At 39.9% G+C, this 15456-nt stretch overlaps 1 protein-coding gene and 1 long non-coding RNA gene across 2 annotated transcripts in view; both read left to right on the top strand.

Moving 5' to 3' along the window:
- The window catches only part of RXFP2 (relaxin family peptide receptor 2), a 38635-nt gene extending 32737 nt beyond the window's left edge, over positions 1-5898 (top strand). Inside the window, 5 exon segments of the mRNA XM_045001826.1 lie at positions 959-1037; positions 1039-1189; positions 2274-2303; positions 2306-2617; positions 5720-5898. Coding sequence (XP_044857761.1) covers positions 959-1037; positions 1039-1189; positions 2274-2303; positions 2306-2617; positions 5720-5898 — 751 coding nt within the window.
- Positions 5899-7059: 1161 nt separating this feature from the next.
- On the top strand, positions 7060-14298 carry LOC123346427. Its single transcript, XR_006572989.1, has 3 exons — positions 7060-7211; positions 8462-8591; positions 13506-14298. It is a non-coding gene; the product is annotated as an uncharacterized LOC123346427 (long non-coding RNA).
- Positions 14299-15456: the final 1158 nt, after the last annotated feature.

The following is a 15456-nucleotide window of genomic DNA, read 5'->3' as shown; positions in this document are numbered from 1 at the left end:
ATGATAAAGAGATTGCACTTCAGTACTTGTATGAGGTGAATTGAAATATACTATTTCTTTTATCATTTTTACAGTGCTAATATTTGTAATAAAATATAATATAAAGTGAGCACTGTATACTTTGTATTCTGTGTTGTAATAGAAATCAATATATTTGAAAATGTAGAAAAACATCCAAAATATTTAATAAATTTCAATTGGCATTCTATTGTTTAACAGTGCAATTAATCGCGATTAATTTTTTTAATCACCGTTAATTTTTTTGAGTTAATCGCGTGAGTTAACTGCGATTAATCGACAGCCCTAATGTCAATAGTTTTAAACTTACTATTATTTTTAGTATAGATTGGGAATGAGCTTTTCCGCACACACCCCTTCTGCAGAAATGGGCCTTCCTCAGAAACCACATTCCATCTGGCCTAAGAAGTTGGAATTGTCAGAAACTCAGTAACATACATGAGACCCAGTGTGCTGAGGGCCTTAAATGTCAACTATTAACTTACAGTCAGTCCACACACACCAGCGGTCTGTTAATGTAGAAAGCAAAGTGGTGTCCGGGCAAAATCTTTTCTGCCAAGATATGGTAACAGATCTGCATCTTTGTCAAACCAGTATGAAGAAAAGAAAGGCAGCAGAATTGGATTAGTGCAACGGGATGCATTAGGATCACAAGATCAAAGTAGCCACATTCTCAAAACAAAACCAGCTTTGAGCTAATCTGACAAAAAGCCTTCTAATATCAGCCACAGATCAAGGGCTACACCCTGGCTGCATGTTAAACTGACTAATGCGAAATGCTATTCACATTACACCTCCTACTTAAACCAATAGGCATAATTTTGGTTGTTAGAATTGCCTCTCTTTCACGTCTTTATGTGTAATTGCATATCTAATACTTAACTGTGACTTTGACCTGTGCTTGAACAGCAATTTTATATGTTCATTTCTTTGCTTTCAGCTATTTCAAAAAGTTTCAGTATTGTTCCTATGCACTCCATGTGCGAATGTGCACACCATTAATATATGGAATTTCATCATTTTGAGAACCTCTTGGCTAATAATGTTCTTAGAGTATTTGTCTGGGCCATAGCTTGTGTTACCTGTTTTGGAAATCTTTTTGTCACTGGAATGAGATCATTTATCAGAGCTGAAAACAAGACACACACCACGTCTATCAAAATGTTGTGTTGTAAGTATATATTAGTGGTATTATTTTTAAATCAAACTGACAGACCCCTGTACTATGTATATTTGAGTATTCAACCATTTACATTATAGATGAAAATATAAGCAATGCATTAACTTCAAAATATTAGTAAACTTTGCTATTTTTGTCCCATTTTTCAATATTCTAAATATAAGCAGAAAGTTGCTTTTAACCCTTAAATTCAAATGGTCAAGAAGAGTCTATGCAGCCTAATGGTTTCACTTTATTAATTTTACTGTTAATTTTACATCCAAGAAAACAGAAAGGTTAACCAGTGCTAGACTGGCTATTGCATGCATTGTGTGATGTGCCATGCCATCTTATTCTTCTCAGTTTTGGCACTAGCAACTAGTAAACTTCACTATGGTTTATAAATTCCATGTTTCATAATTAGCCAGAAAATTATATTGACTCCAAATTAATGCACCATATTTTGTCTAACAATAATTTTGGAATTAAGAGCCTGCATTTGAACAATATTAACACAGGGCCAAAATTAGATATGCTATAAACAAGTGCAACTTCCTTAAAGTCAATTTATACTGTCTTCCGTTTATAAAATGAGTGTGTGATGCTGCCCTCTTCTAGCCTATAGAGAGGATATGGAATCTGATTCTACTTCCAAGCTAATAGAATTCTGCTTTGGCTCAAGTAGTACTAGCTTGTAGTTTCATCTCCCTATCTGTATGTGATTTTCAAATGAGAGGTGTCGGTTACCTGCAGTTCATAGATTTACTACAGTGCCCTAACCCAGTATTCATGGCATGATCTCAGCCTAGGGTGACCAGATGTCCCAATTTTATAGGTACAATCCTGATTTTTGGGTCTTTTTCTTATATAGGTACCTATTACCCCCCACGCCCATCCCGATTTTTCACACTTGCTATCTGGTCACCCTATCTTAGCCACTTCCTTCAAATTCATTCTAATGTCACAAACCCTGGGTTAAATTACATTACTGCATATGTCAGCCAGGATCTGGCCAATTCTAAGAACATTTTTAGTATATAAATCTTTAAATTTAATTACTATTTTTAATAAACAGTGAAAATTTCTTTTTAAATAGGTACTGATTGTCTGATGGGTGTGTGATTGTTCTCATTGGAGTCTTTGACATTAAATACCATGGACAAAATAAAAAATATGCTGTGCTGTGGATGGAGACTTTACCATATCATATCATGGGTTTCCTGGCCATGTTTTCTACAGAGGTCTCTGTCTTGTTGTTTACATATCTGACTTTAGAAAAATATTTAGTAATTGTCTTTCCCTTCAGTAATATCCAACCAGGAAAGCATCAGACAATAATAATCCTTGTATCCATATGGTTTATTGGATTTGTAATAGCAATAATCCCATTTTGGGATGAAGAAATTGGAGGCAAGGGGTATTCTCTTGGGATTTTTCTTGGTAAGTTTAATATTTTCATACGTCTTAATTACTTGTTTATCTTATTGCACTACAAAAACTGATTTCCAGTCTACAACAAACTCATGTATAGTAGATATATTTTTACAGTGGTCCCAATGATTGTTCGGCAGGCTTCCTGCTTCTGAAGTACTTAAATTTTTTTTTCTGCTAGTTTTTGTGTCTTTTGCTAGTTGCTCTTCAAATTCCTTTTTGGCCTGTCTACTTATACTTTTACACTTGACTTGCCAGAGTTTATGTTCCTTTTTTATTTTCCTCAGTAGGATTTGATCTCCTATTTTCAAAGATGTCTTTTTGTCTCTACCTGCCTCTTTTACTCTTTACTTTTACTTTTAGCCATTGTGGCATTTTTTTTAGTCATCTTACTGTTGTTTTTTTATTTGGGGTATACTTATAGTTTGAGCCTCTGTTATGGTGTTGTTAAAAAAGTTTCCATGCAGCTTGCAGGCATTTCCCTCTTGTGATCATTCCTTTTAATTTCCATTTAACTAGCCTCCTCATTTTTGTGTAGTTCCCCTTTAAGAAGTTAAATGCTACTCTGGTGGGTTTCTTCTATATTTCCTCACTTATAAGGGTGTTAAATTTAATTAAATTATGCTCACTATAACCGAGCAGTTCAGCTATATTCACCTCTTGATCCAGAACCTGTGCTCCACTTAGGAAGTGCCTCTTCCCTTGTAGGTTCTAGGACTAGCTGCTCCAAAAAGTAGTCATAAATGGTGTCTAGAAATTTTATCTCTGCATCCCATCCTGAGGTTACATGTACTCAGTCAATATGGGGATAGTGGAAATCCCCCATTTTTATTGGGGTTTCTGTTGATTTAGTCTCGTAATTTTCATGAGCATTTCACAGTCACCATCTTGGTCAGCTGGTTGGTGGCATATTCCTGCTGTTATACTCTTGTTATTCAAGCATGGAATTTCTATTCATAGAGATTCTATGGTACTGTTTGATTCAAGATTTTTACTATATTTGACTCTATATTTTATTTCATATATAGTGCCACTCCCACACCAGTGCAACCTATTCGGTCATTCCTATATATTTTGTACCCTAGTCTTACTGTGTCTCATTAAGAAACATTGTATCAGCAAGTTTCTGTAATGCCTATTATAGCAATATCCTCATTTAATACCAGGCACTCAAGTTCACCCATCTTAGTATTTAGATTTCTAGCATTTGTAAAATTTGTGACTATTTAGTTGTCTGCTTGTGATGTAATTGAATGGGACTCCTTTTTGTTTGACTGTTTTTTCTTCAGTTCCTACCTGTACTTTATCAACTTCTATCCTCTCCTCTTTAGTAAGATATAGATTATCCCCTTTAATAAATCCTCCCTTAAGGGATGTGTCTGTTCAAACCATGTGCTCCTCTGCACCTGTCAGCTTTCCTCCAGTTCTAACTTTAAAAACCCCTCTATGACCTTTTTAATTTTACATGCCAGCAATCCGGTTCCATTTTAGTTTAGGTGGAGCCCAAGCTTCCTATAAAGACTCCTCCTTTCCTAAAAGGTTCTCCAGTCACTAATAGACCTAAATCCCTCCTCTGAACACCATCATCTCATCCACACATTGAGACCCTGAAGTTCTGCCTGTATTACTGGCCCTGCGTGAGGAACTGGAAGCATTTTCCAGAATGCTACCAAGGAGGTCCTGAATTTTAATCACTTACCTAGCAGCCTAAATTTGGCCTCCAGGACCTCTCCTCTACCTTTCTACCTAATGTATCATGGCCACCGTCTGCTCCCAGATGTTTCGATAAGTCTGCAATCTTTGCACCTGGCAGACAATTCACCATGCAGTTCTTCCAATCATCACACATCCAACTATCTATATTGCTAATAATCAAATCCCCCATTACTATTACCTGTCTTTTCCTAATAACATGGGGCCCCTCCCCCAGAGAAGTATCCTTAGTATTCCTGCACAATAATGGAGAGGTATCCTCTGTGTTCCTCTACAAGAGGATTTTTATCCACTTTACAGTCCACAAGTAGGAGTTGCATGCATATCAGCTGGCATGATTCGGTGCTAACTCTTGCAACATTTTCTTGTCTATCTCTGCTCCTTCCATGCTCTTTTCTGCAAGAGAGGAGCACATGGCCCTTGGGGAAGCGGGTTGGATTTCTGTAACCACACCCTATGTTTGTAATACATACATATATTTGTTAATATATAAGTCATACTATGGAACAATAACTTTTTAAATAAAGAGGTTCAATGGAAGGACAGAAAATAGTTGTTTATGAGAAGAGTCTTACACAGGAGGCAATTGAGAACAAACAAGGTCTTATTAATGTATTTGTAATGAATTTATTATTGTCAAATTTTAATATCAATAAAATATTTATAATAAATCATCTTCCACAAAAGAATTTTGATAGCCTCCTATTAAGCACTGAAAACAATATTCACTCCTTCTTGGATTTTTGATACTTTAAAAAGGGATTGGGGGACAATCTAAAATAAACCCCAACATTTGCAAACAGTGTTTGTGGATGGAATAATTTAAACGTGTGAATCAGCGACCTCTGAATTTTTCTTTTTTAATGAGCCGGTCCTACTGTGAATGCAGCAAAAATAAAAGTGTATCTAAAACAGGTCCTATTTCTGCAACCCTGGTCATGCAAGTAGTCCTTACTCGACAGAGTAGTCCCATGTATGTCAATGGGATATTCTGTATGAGTACAGACTGTTCACATAATACTTGCTTGAGTCAAGGTTGTAGACTAGTGAGTCCCAAGTAAAAATGACTAAGGCTCTGATTCAGCAAAGTATTTATATATGTGCATTGCTCATGTGCTTAAAGTATCATATACAAACCAGTGGGGCTAGTTATGTGGCTAATGATACACACTGCTTTAGAATCTTGCTGAACTGGGACCTAAAACAAAAACAAAAATTATCTCTTCATTTGCCTGAGCTTGCACTAAAACCTCCTTGGAAGAGATCAAGATCTCACAGAAAGGTCATTCTCTCAATTCCAGGAAAACTGCCTCAAACCAAAATAGTTTAGTGTAGCAAGAACATAGAAGAGAGCTATCTTCCCTCACCAACAACTGCTGTGTCCTTTTATATTTACAGCTCATAACATTTGCAGTGAACATGGAAATGCAGTATTTCCCAAATCAGTGCTAAGTATAATGGGTTTTTCAGCAGGATGCCTCATCATAGATTTCCATCATTCATATTTTGGTTCTGGTTTCGAAAAAAGAGGCGAGGCCTTCTTTGCGAGCTCATACCTGCCAAGTGGCATTGCCTGAAGGGTTTTTTTTTTCCTTTTAACTGAACAGGGGATTGCTACATGAGTTTGACGTAGTCTTTGGAAAGTTTCTTGCCCTCACCACTTGTGACTCAGGAGAGGAGTGTGATTCTGGACAAACATCAACACTATATTTTTGTTTATAGTTATTTTTTGCCTGTTTTGCTAAAAGAAAACCTGCGAACAGTGACCAAGAGACAAAAATTGGGGATAATTGTTAAATATAAATATTTTGGCAGTGTATGAATGTGGCTTAGGGAATGTGGGGCAGAGGGAAGACAGTGTGCCAAGAGTTTGACTAATGCTCAGTCTTTGGCATGGTGGTGTGTATTTCATACTAGAGTTTTTATTTAGTTTTTTTATGGCTGCTTATTCCCTGTTCAATTTATAGCCTAGCTAGGGAAATGATTCCTCAGATTCTCTGTGTTAATCTTATATGACTGCTATTTTCTGCTATTATACTGCACCTAAGTTATCTGCTTTTGTAATTTGATGGTTTGATCCCTTATGATCCCCAGTGAGGGCGAGGTTGAATGGTGGTTGGGGATACCTGATTTTACTCATTTATAAAGTGGAAAGGTTTCAAAAGATTTGGAACCATCATGTTGTGCATACAGTGCAGCTATGTACGGGAAAGGCCCTAAGCCTTTGCCAGCCTGAGCAGAAAGCGTTTTCTGCACCCCATGGAGCAGCAAAACAACAACAACAAAATTAACCAGTGGCACAGCGATATGGCACCCTCTGGAAATTGGTGCCCAGACTGACTGCCCTGCTTGCTGGCCCCTAGAATTGGCCGTGACTATATAATTGGATTATCTTATTCTTGTTAGCCATATCCCTGCCCCCACTTCTTTCCCTCCTTTTGTTTGCTACACTCACTTGTGTCTTGTATAAAATTAGATTCTACACTCTTCACAGAATGGACCATGTCTTCCTATGTGTGTATGTGAGGTGGCAGTTTGCAGATGATGCAAAATTACTCTAGGTCAGAGGGTCCCCAAACTGTGGGGTGCACACCCCTAGAGGGCACAGAGGAACGTTCAGGGGGTGCAGCTGGGGCCTGGTTCAGCCCTTATGGGTTCCACCCAGCTCTGCTCCTGGGCCTCGCCCTAACTCCAGCCAGTAGCATTTGCATATGTCAGAATGTTTTACTCCATTCAAAAAACTGCCCTTCAGACATCAGAAGTAAGAAGCAACATTCACGTGGATATTGCTGTCGCCAATCAGGTTTGTTTGTTTGTTTGTTTTATAGTATTCACTGACTCCATCTGCTGGATTTCTGTCTTTGTTATAAAAATCATCTCCCTATTCCAGGTAAATCCAGCCATCTGTTTGAGAATGTGATTTCTTATTTCTTCTTTGGTTAAAGTTTCAAATATTTCTACAGGTCTGAACCCTGCAATGCTTGCCCAGTGATCCTTCAGGCAAAACTCTCATTGACTTTGGGGGGAGTTTCATCTGAAGAAGGACCTAAGGATTATGCTGTCAGGATTTAAATATTTGCCAAAACATTTGACTTCATTGTGTAGAGAAATTAGATTCAAACTAAGGCATGCCCCTCTCAAAGTTCATGTAAGAAACTGAGCACTCACCTGAATTATAGTGACAAAGCTCTTGTACTGTGATGGCTACAAAATCTCACAATACATAAAACAAGTCCAGTTGTTTGCCCACTTGGAAAATATAAGTATGCCAAGAGGCTTTTTCAGCCAATCCGAACTCCAAACATTGACAGATCCCTAACCATTCAACTACTGACAGATAATGCTTTAATAAAAGCACCTTGCCTTTCCATTATACTACTAGAAAACTGACATCTCACATTTTGCATAAAGTCAGGTAAATAGCTTTCACCATGAAGCAAACAAAGGCATTATACAAACACCGCAGACTGTCTGGAACCCTACTGATTGCCTGGAAAAAGATTTGTATCCCAGTAGGAAAAGTGGTTAAACTTGGATGGTTGAAAACAAATTGTGGTTCTCATATGTGTGTTCCAGGTAGCCTATTTCCCCCATGTCTGAGGCCCTAGTTCAGGAAAGCATCTCAATTCAGGACAGCACTTGAGCACATGTTTAACTTTAAGAGCTAGGTATTGGTATTAGTATCAGTAATGTCTGTTATTTGATTAAGTCCCATTGATGTCAATGGAATTTAAGCACATGCTTAAGTACTGCCCTAACTAAAGATGGACTTAAGCGCATGTTAAAGTGTTTTCCTAAATCGGGGCTTTATTTCAATAGACAGCAAGTAAATACACGAGAGAGTATTTAGCCATAGCACACAGGTTACCAAACTAGCTTTTGTGAAATATGTTCAGTTTTATGCCTTTTTCCCCTCTTACATTAGAAACCATGTTATGCTTAATAAAGAACCCAATAGAAAGTGTTGTATTCAAGCCCTTTTCTTATAAAAATGATTTTATATTATAATTCTGAAAAATTCAATACAGCAAAAGGTGTTGAGTTTAAAATACACTACATTGTTGCTTCTATGTATTTCATACCAAAGGAAAATGCTGATTATCTTCTAAAGTTCTGTATTTCATTGTGATTTTTTTCTAGGCACTGTGACTTCCTGGATAGTGATATTTATTTTGCCAATAAACAGTGCCTTGAACCCAATTCTCTATACTCTCACCACCACTTTCTTTAAGGAGAAGTTAAAGCAGTTACTGCAGAAACATCAAAGGAGGTCAGTTTTCAAAAATGTCTGAAAAAGCTTGGCTACTTCAATAGTATGGCCAGATGATTCGCTAATTCATGCCTCCTCTCTTAGACTTGGATTTTTAAACAAATAACTTTTGTGGGCTGAGTAAATAAGTTAATTTACGAATGATGGTTTCTCAGCAAGAGCATGAGAATTGGAAGTACCAGAATTAGTTATGTTAATCTTTTTGAGATTCATTTTGAAATGTCTTTGTCATTACCATCTTTATATTCATTTTCCTGTAAGATAAAATGACAGCTGTTGCTTTTATCATTTCAGTTTCATGTAAAGGTTTCAGTGCAAGCACACTGTGTGTTGGGGCTGAAAATAATGAGGCATTTTCATTATTCATCCCACTCCCCATGAAGCTCTAATTCCTGATGGAATGGCAGAGACTAAATTAACTTGTCCTTACAGACACTAAGTGGCGCGGGGGGAAGAGGAGGAAGAGATGAATTGGAGTAGGCATTAAACTTTACACCCTGAAATGTTTTAGACAGTATTATAAGGTTTGAGGTCATGCAGGAGTGATCCTATTGTCATCAGGAAAATAGGAAGCAAAACTGGTCTAAAATGACAGTGCAGCTGTGACTTTTCAGCACTGACTCTCGAGGTCAAGATTAGGTACAATTCAGAGGGTAATGAGAGGTTGGAACCTGAATTTAAAAAGGCAACCACTGCATTTAGTCAGTAGCCATCTAAAGGTAGGATTGCCAATGGCCACTTCCGAAGGGATCACCAGATGACAATATGTCCTTTCAAATTTCTACTTCAGGGTACTCCCCTAGAAATACTGCAAAAGTGATTCATGCCAGTACAGTACTGCCGTGAAGCAGTGCCAAGCAGGCAAAAATCTGGTGTCACAGCTCATATAGCTAGGCGCCTCTTGTCTCAAGCTTCAGTTAATGTGCACTAACCCAGAAGCCACATGGATTTTTTTTTAATTTGCCAAGTGGTGTCCATACTTTCACTTACTTCAATTTCTAAAGAATTTCTAAAGTGATTTTTGACAATTACACTATTAATTCCCAATTATTGTCTCTGTAACATTGAATAGATATAGATGAAGGAGTCTCCAAAAGTACTTTGCCTCAGTGAGATTGCACTGTACATTGCATGGTGTGGGTCTGGCTAATATTTCTCACCATGGGTCAGATAGACTGCTGGGCAGAGTGTCAGCATACTTCCTATGTGCCACGTATGTTCTAGTTAAAGTCCCGTGGGACTTACATAACATATAGGCTTTGTGCTTGCTCTCTGCACAGAGATTAATTTCTTTTAGCACATAAGGTAACCAATCAATCACATAGGACATCAGAGTGGTGTTGTTTTTTTTTAATAAACCAGGTGCTAAAAGTAAAATGAAACTGGGTTAACCTGTCCCTCCCCACTTTTCAAAGATAGAGCTAAGTAGGCCCCAGTAGGAGCCTACTTTTTTTGTTTTGTTTTTGTTAAGTGCTTGCTAGAGCTGAAATCATTTGTGATGGGACACCGTTTCTGCCCAGCCTGCTTCAGGTTCCCCCACTAATATCTGACAATCACTGAAAGCTGGGTGGAACCTCAAGAGACTGACCTGCAGAGGTCACAGCAGAGAGGCAGGTGACAGCTGCCGAGGGCAACCAGCAGAGCCGCAAGCAGGTGCCAGGTGGGGTGGCCAGCAGAGCAACAAGCGACTGGCGAGGCAGCCAGTGAAATGGTGGCTGGCTGGGTGGCCTGCTAGAGCAAGTGCTCAGATGGCAGAGCAAGCAAAGTGTCTTCTTCACTGGGTGGGAGGTGAATTCATGCAGATGCACCTCTGAACCCTGAGTCCTCACTGACCAAGGACAGCCACTGTGAGTGAGGTGTGATGAGGGAGCAGAGAGGGGCACAGAAAAGGAACTTTTGGTTGTAGAACTCAAGAACATGAAGCAGAAGACACAGCCCCATGCACTCTGGGGGGTGACCTGCTCACAGTTTTATGATTATGAATCCAGCTTGTGGCATTTTCCCTAAGTAATGTCGGGTAACTTCCTTCCTTTCATTAAAAGTTTCTTTTCTACACCCAGACTCTGTGCTTGTGAGTGGGGAAGTATTGCCTCTCAGAGGTGCCCAGGGGTGGTGTGTAATTTTCCCAGGTTACTGGGTGGGGGCTTGAGCTGGTTCTGAGTTGTATTGTTGAAAAGGAACCCCTAGATATTGAACCAAGCCCTGCTTGCTGCCGGCTCCACCAGGCAGAAGGGCTACAACAGCAATGTGCTATATCAACCGGCAAGGGATACTAAGATCATCCCCACTCTGTCAGGAAGCCATACCTCTATGGGAATGCTGCATTCTGCACCAGAGCACACTGGTAGCTCTGCACCTTCCTGATCTTCAGAACACCCTGGCAGGCCAGCTCAGTAGGGATTTCCAGAAAACCACACATGATCTCTCGAGGACTCAGTTCTGCAGAACATCTTTTGCAAATGCAGTTTCCCAAAAGTAAGCCTGTTTGTAGCACCCCCTTCCTGGTTTCTGAATATAGTTCCCCCCTTTGAGCCCTTAGCAACCTGCTCCCTTTACCACCTGACGAAACCTGCTTTCCTGGTTGTCATTACAATATCTAAAATGGTAGGGGAGATTCAGGCTCTGATGTCAGGTCCCTCGTATACAGTATTTCACAAGGACAGGATTATTCTTAGACCTCACCCAAAACTCCTGACCAAAGTATCTCAGAATTCCATATAAATCAGTCCATTTACCTCCTGGTTTTCTTTCCTAAGCCTCATTCTAGCCTAGGTGAAATGAAGCGTTGCACATTAGTCATTGTAAGAGTATTATCATTTTATTTAGATAGAACAAAGTCATTCAGGAGCACACATAAGCTATTCATGGCGTTTGCTGCCAGGCTGAAGGGCCAACCTATATATCCACTCAGATATTATTCAAATAGGTCTCTGGCTGCATAAAAACTTGTTTTGAGGTAGCCAGGAGAGATCCCCCTGCCCACAGTACAGCTCATTCCATGAGGGCTCAGGCCACCTCAGATGCCTCTTTGGCTAATAATGCCCATACCTAAAATTTGTAGATCAGCAACGTGGAGCTCATTCCACACACTTACCACTTGCTATTCCCTACTGCAGTTTTCCAGCCCAGATGCTAGCTTTGGTAGGGCAGTCCTGCAGTCACTATTCAAGTAGGACTCCTCATACCCTCTTCCAAGTAATTAGACAACTGCTTGTTAGTCACTAAGTGTAGGATCTGTGGGTTCAATCACTTAAAGAAGAAAGAATGGTCACTTTCCTACAGTAAAGGTGGTTCCTTGATATGTGTTGTCCATACAGATTCCCCAACACACCCTCTGTCACTGCTTATGTACAGTCCTACACCTGTGGGATTCTGTATTGGCAAAGGAACTAAGGGGTGGCTGGGCCTATTTCACCCTTGAGTCAGGGGCATGAGTGCACCTCTGGTGCAGCCCTAACAGACATTGGAAAGCAAAGAGAATCTGATCTCATGCACATGGGACACTGGCACACTGTCATTAGAATATTAGTGGACAACATATCTCAGAGTTACTGTAAGGTAAGTGACTGTCTTTCAGATGTTTTGCTGTTGCAAAAAAAGCAAATGCAATTAATGGAGGCCTAGTATACAAGTCACACTAGTGGGCACTGGTTAGGCCTCAACTGGAGTACTGTGTTCAATTTTGGTCACCAATATAGAGAAAGGATGTGTAGAATCTGGAAAGGATCCAGAGGCAAGCAACAAAAATGATCAGAGGGATGGAATGCAAGCCATACAAGCAAAGGCTGAAGGAACTGGTTATGTTTAGTTTGGAAAACACAAGATTGAGGTGGGACATGATAGCAGTCTTCAAATACTTGAAAGGCTGCCATAAAACAGATGGAGAAAAGTTGTTCTCTCTTGCCACAGAAGGCAGGACAAGAGGCAATGGGTTCAAACTGCAGAATAGAAGATTTAGAATAAATCTCAGGAAAAACTTCCTAACTGTAAGAACAGTAAGGCAAAGGAACAGACTGCCTAGGGAGGTCATGGAAGCACTTTCCCTGGAGGCTTTCAAAAGGAGGCTGGATAGCCATCTATCTTGGATGGGTTAGACATAACAAATCCTACATCTTGGCAGGGGAGTAGACTAAATGACCCTTATGGTTCTATGAATTGTGGTCATTAAGAATCCAATGGCACTTTTTTTTTGCAAGAGCCTGGTGTCCTGGCTAACAGCTCAGGTAATTATACCAACCTTTCCTAATATTTCTTCATAAACACATCCTGCATTCAACCTTGCAGGTATCATGACCCACAGGTCTCAGTCTCAGGCCTGCATGGGTCACAGGAACAGCCATACTCCAGCCCTTCTTGTGGAAGCCTACTGGCAATAACTTACCTCAGACTCATGAAGCCCAGCCCTGGCATTCACAGAATCAGTATTGATTCATTTTTTGAAAAAAAAATACAATAATCTGTGAAGCTAGTATTTATAAACCTGAGGTTTAATGAATGATTCATAACAATGACAGATGGAAAGGAGAGGTAAGCTCCTTTTTTAGTGCAGGATTATCCCGATACTTTATTTTTCAGTGTTTTAAATAAGCAGTGCAACTTTTGCTTTACTTATTGCCAACACATTAATTATCTTATAGTGAAAACTCTGTTAGGGCTTTCTTTTAACTTGTTTTATAGAGGTGTCTATATCCAGACAAAGCTACAATAAAATAATGTTTTGGCTCAAGTAAAAAAATGTGGAATTCTTATAGTACAGCATATTTGTTTCAAGTATGTTAAAAAATTACTCTCTGTCTACATAGGCTCTTGTTCTGTGCCCCTCACCATGGTATCAGGCACCTAACCTTTGAGTATCTGGGCCTGAGTGCCTTTTTGCTAGTGACCAAATTAAACCTAATTTTTTTACCTTGGCAGAATGTGCCACTGTAAGGAAGACACTGAGAACAGAGAGCAAAGTTGAGCCCTTCGCATCTTCTCCCAACAAGAGAAAAGAAACTCCCACAAGACTGCTTGAGTCTGGAACAGGACCATGAAGCCAGATCTTCACTGAAGGAGCTAAAGCTTATATGGGAATGCCAGATGTGTAAAAAGACAAAGATGTAATTTGTTTTTTCAACAGAAAATAATAATACCCCACAAAAAATAGTGTTTGTATATATATAAAAATAAGACTGAGACTTCCAGGAGCTACTGGGGGAAGGGTGGCTGCCTAGCTTTACAGCTTCCTTCTCCACTTCCTGAAATCCACAACCATCAACAACTGAGTCTTTTTTCCATCTGATATTCACCACATAGTATTCTACAAGTCTTTTCTTTAATGCCATTAAGGATGCTGCTCCATCTCCAGACTTTCTAAAAAACCCTAAAAAGCAGAAGCTGCCAGACAGATCCCTTATAGCCAGAAAGGCTGACCAGGAAGAGGCTGCCCCTCTGAGACTAGATGAAATTATGGACTGGCTGAAACAAATCTCAGGTGAGCAGACATTCTTGGGAAAAATATCTGAAGATATAACTGAGATCAAAACTATTACCAGGACACATCAAGGCTTGGTTGGCAAGGCTTGGTTGGCATCAAGACCAGAGGAAGCTGAGAACAGTGTCTCCTTACTAGAAGACACAGTGAGTACTATAAATATAACCTGAGAGCAACAGGAAAGGACTATTAAAGCACTGCAGGAGAAGGCTAATGATCTTGAGGGAAGATCAAGGAGAAACAACCTGAGACTTGCGACAAAGAGTCCTGTGACACCTTATAGACTAATAGATGTATTGGAGCATAAGCTTTCATGGGTGAATACCCACTTCGTTAGATGCATGGGAAAACCTGACAAAGTGGGTATTCATCCATGAAAGCTTATGCTCCAATACATCTGTTAGTCTATAAGGTGCCACAGGACTCTTTGTCGCTTTTTACAGATCCAGACTGACAAGGCTACCCCTCTGATACTTAATCTGAGAAATGTGGGTTTGTCAGATGTGTTGGAAAAAGGGAGGCCTGTGGAATTTTTATCCACCACGCTGCCAGCACTTCTGTCTCTCCCCCAATCAGAACGTAGTTATTGAGAGAGTCTGCTGCTCCCTTGCACCAAAACCCCCTCCAAATGCAAAGCCCAGGGCCATGATTGAAAGGTTTTTAAAATACTGTGTTAAGGAACTTATTCTTTAAAAAATGTGTGAAATCAAAACTCTTAATGGAAGGGACACAGGCTGGTGGGTTCTCCTGGATTACACCAAAGATGTGGTGGAAAACAGCGCTAAATTCAATAGATCAAGAGCTCTAGCCAAAGGATTGAGTTTGGACTACTTCATTTCCTTCTCTGTTACTTTCAGCATTAAAAAGGAAGCCAAGATGCTTAGTTTTATGACAGCAGAAGAAGCAGAAGGTGTCTGATCTCACTACAACAAAACACCCCCACAGAAGATACAGACAGGATGCACTAAAGCAACTTTACCAGATCAGTCACTGCAGTGTGGCATTCAGTTCTCAGCCTCACAACAAACTATACAGGACAAATCCACCATTGTGTCTCCTCCCTTCACGTTGGTTTCTTTGAACTCCCCTGGTTTCTGCAGTGGAGGGAGCCAGGGGAGAAGGATCTCATCTCTAATTGAATTTTGACCCTCCACCCAGACTCCAGAAGCAGCAGTGGGCTCCCGCTGCTGCTATTCGCAGATTGGAGAGTTACAATATGGACATATCTGCTTTGCCTGCATCTACCCTATCCCAACCCCTTCATAAATCCAGTGCACCAGGAGCACATCCATCTCTGAGATCCTGAGTCCAAGCAAATTGTTCAACAGGGCTTGGGGACTCCTTGTACCCATGGAGTGGCAAGTCTCAACAGAGAAGTGTGATTTTGTTGTT

The sequence above is a fragment of the Mauremys mutica genome, chromosome 1, assembly GCF_020497125.1.
Source record: "Mauremys mutica isolate MM-2020 ecotype Southern chromosome 1, ASM2049712v1, whole genome shotgun sequence".
Lineage (NCBI taxonomy): Eukaryota > Metazoa > Chordata > Testudines > Geoemydidae > Mauremys > Mauremys mutica.
This window is presented reverse-complemented; position numbering and strand designations above follow the sequence as displayed.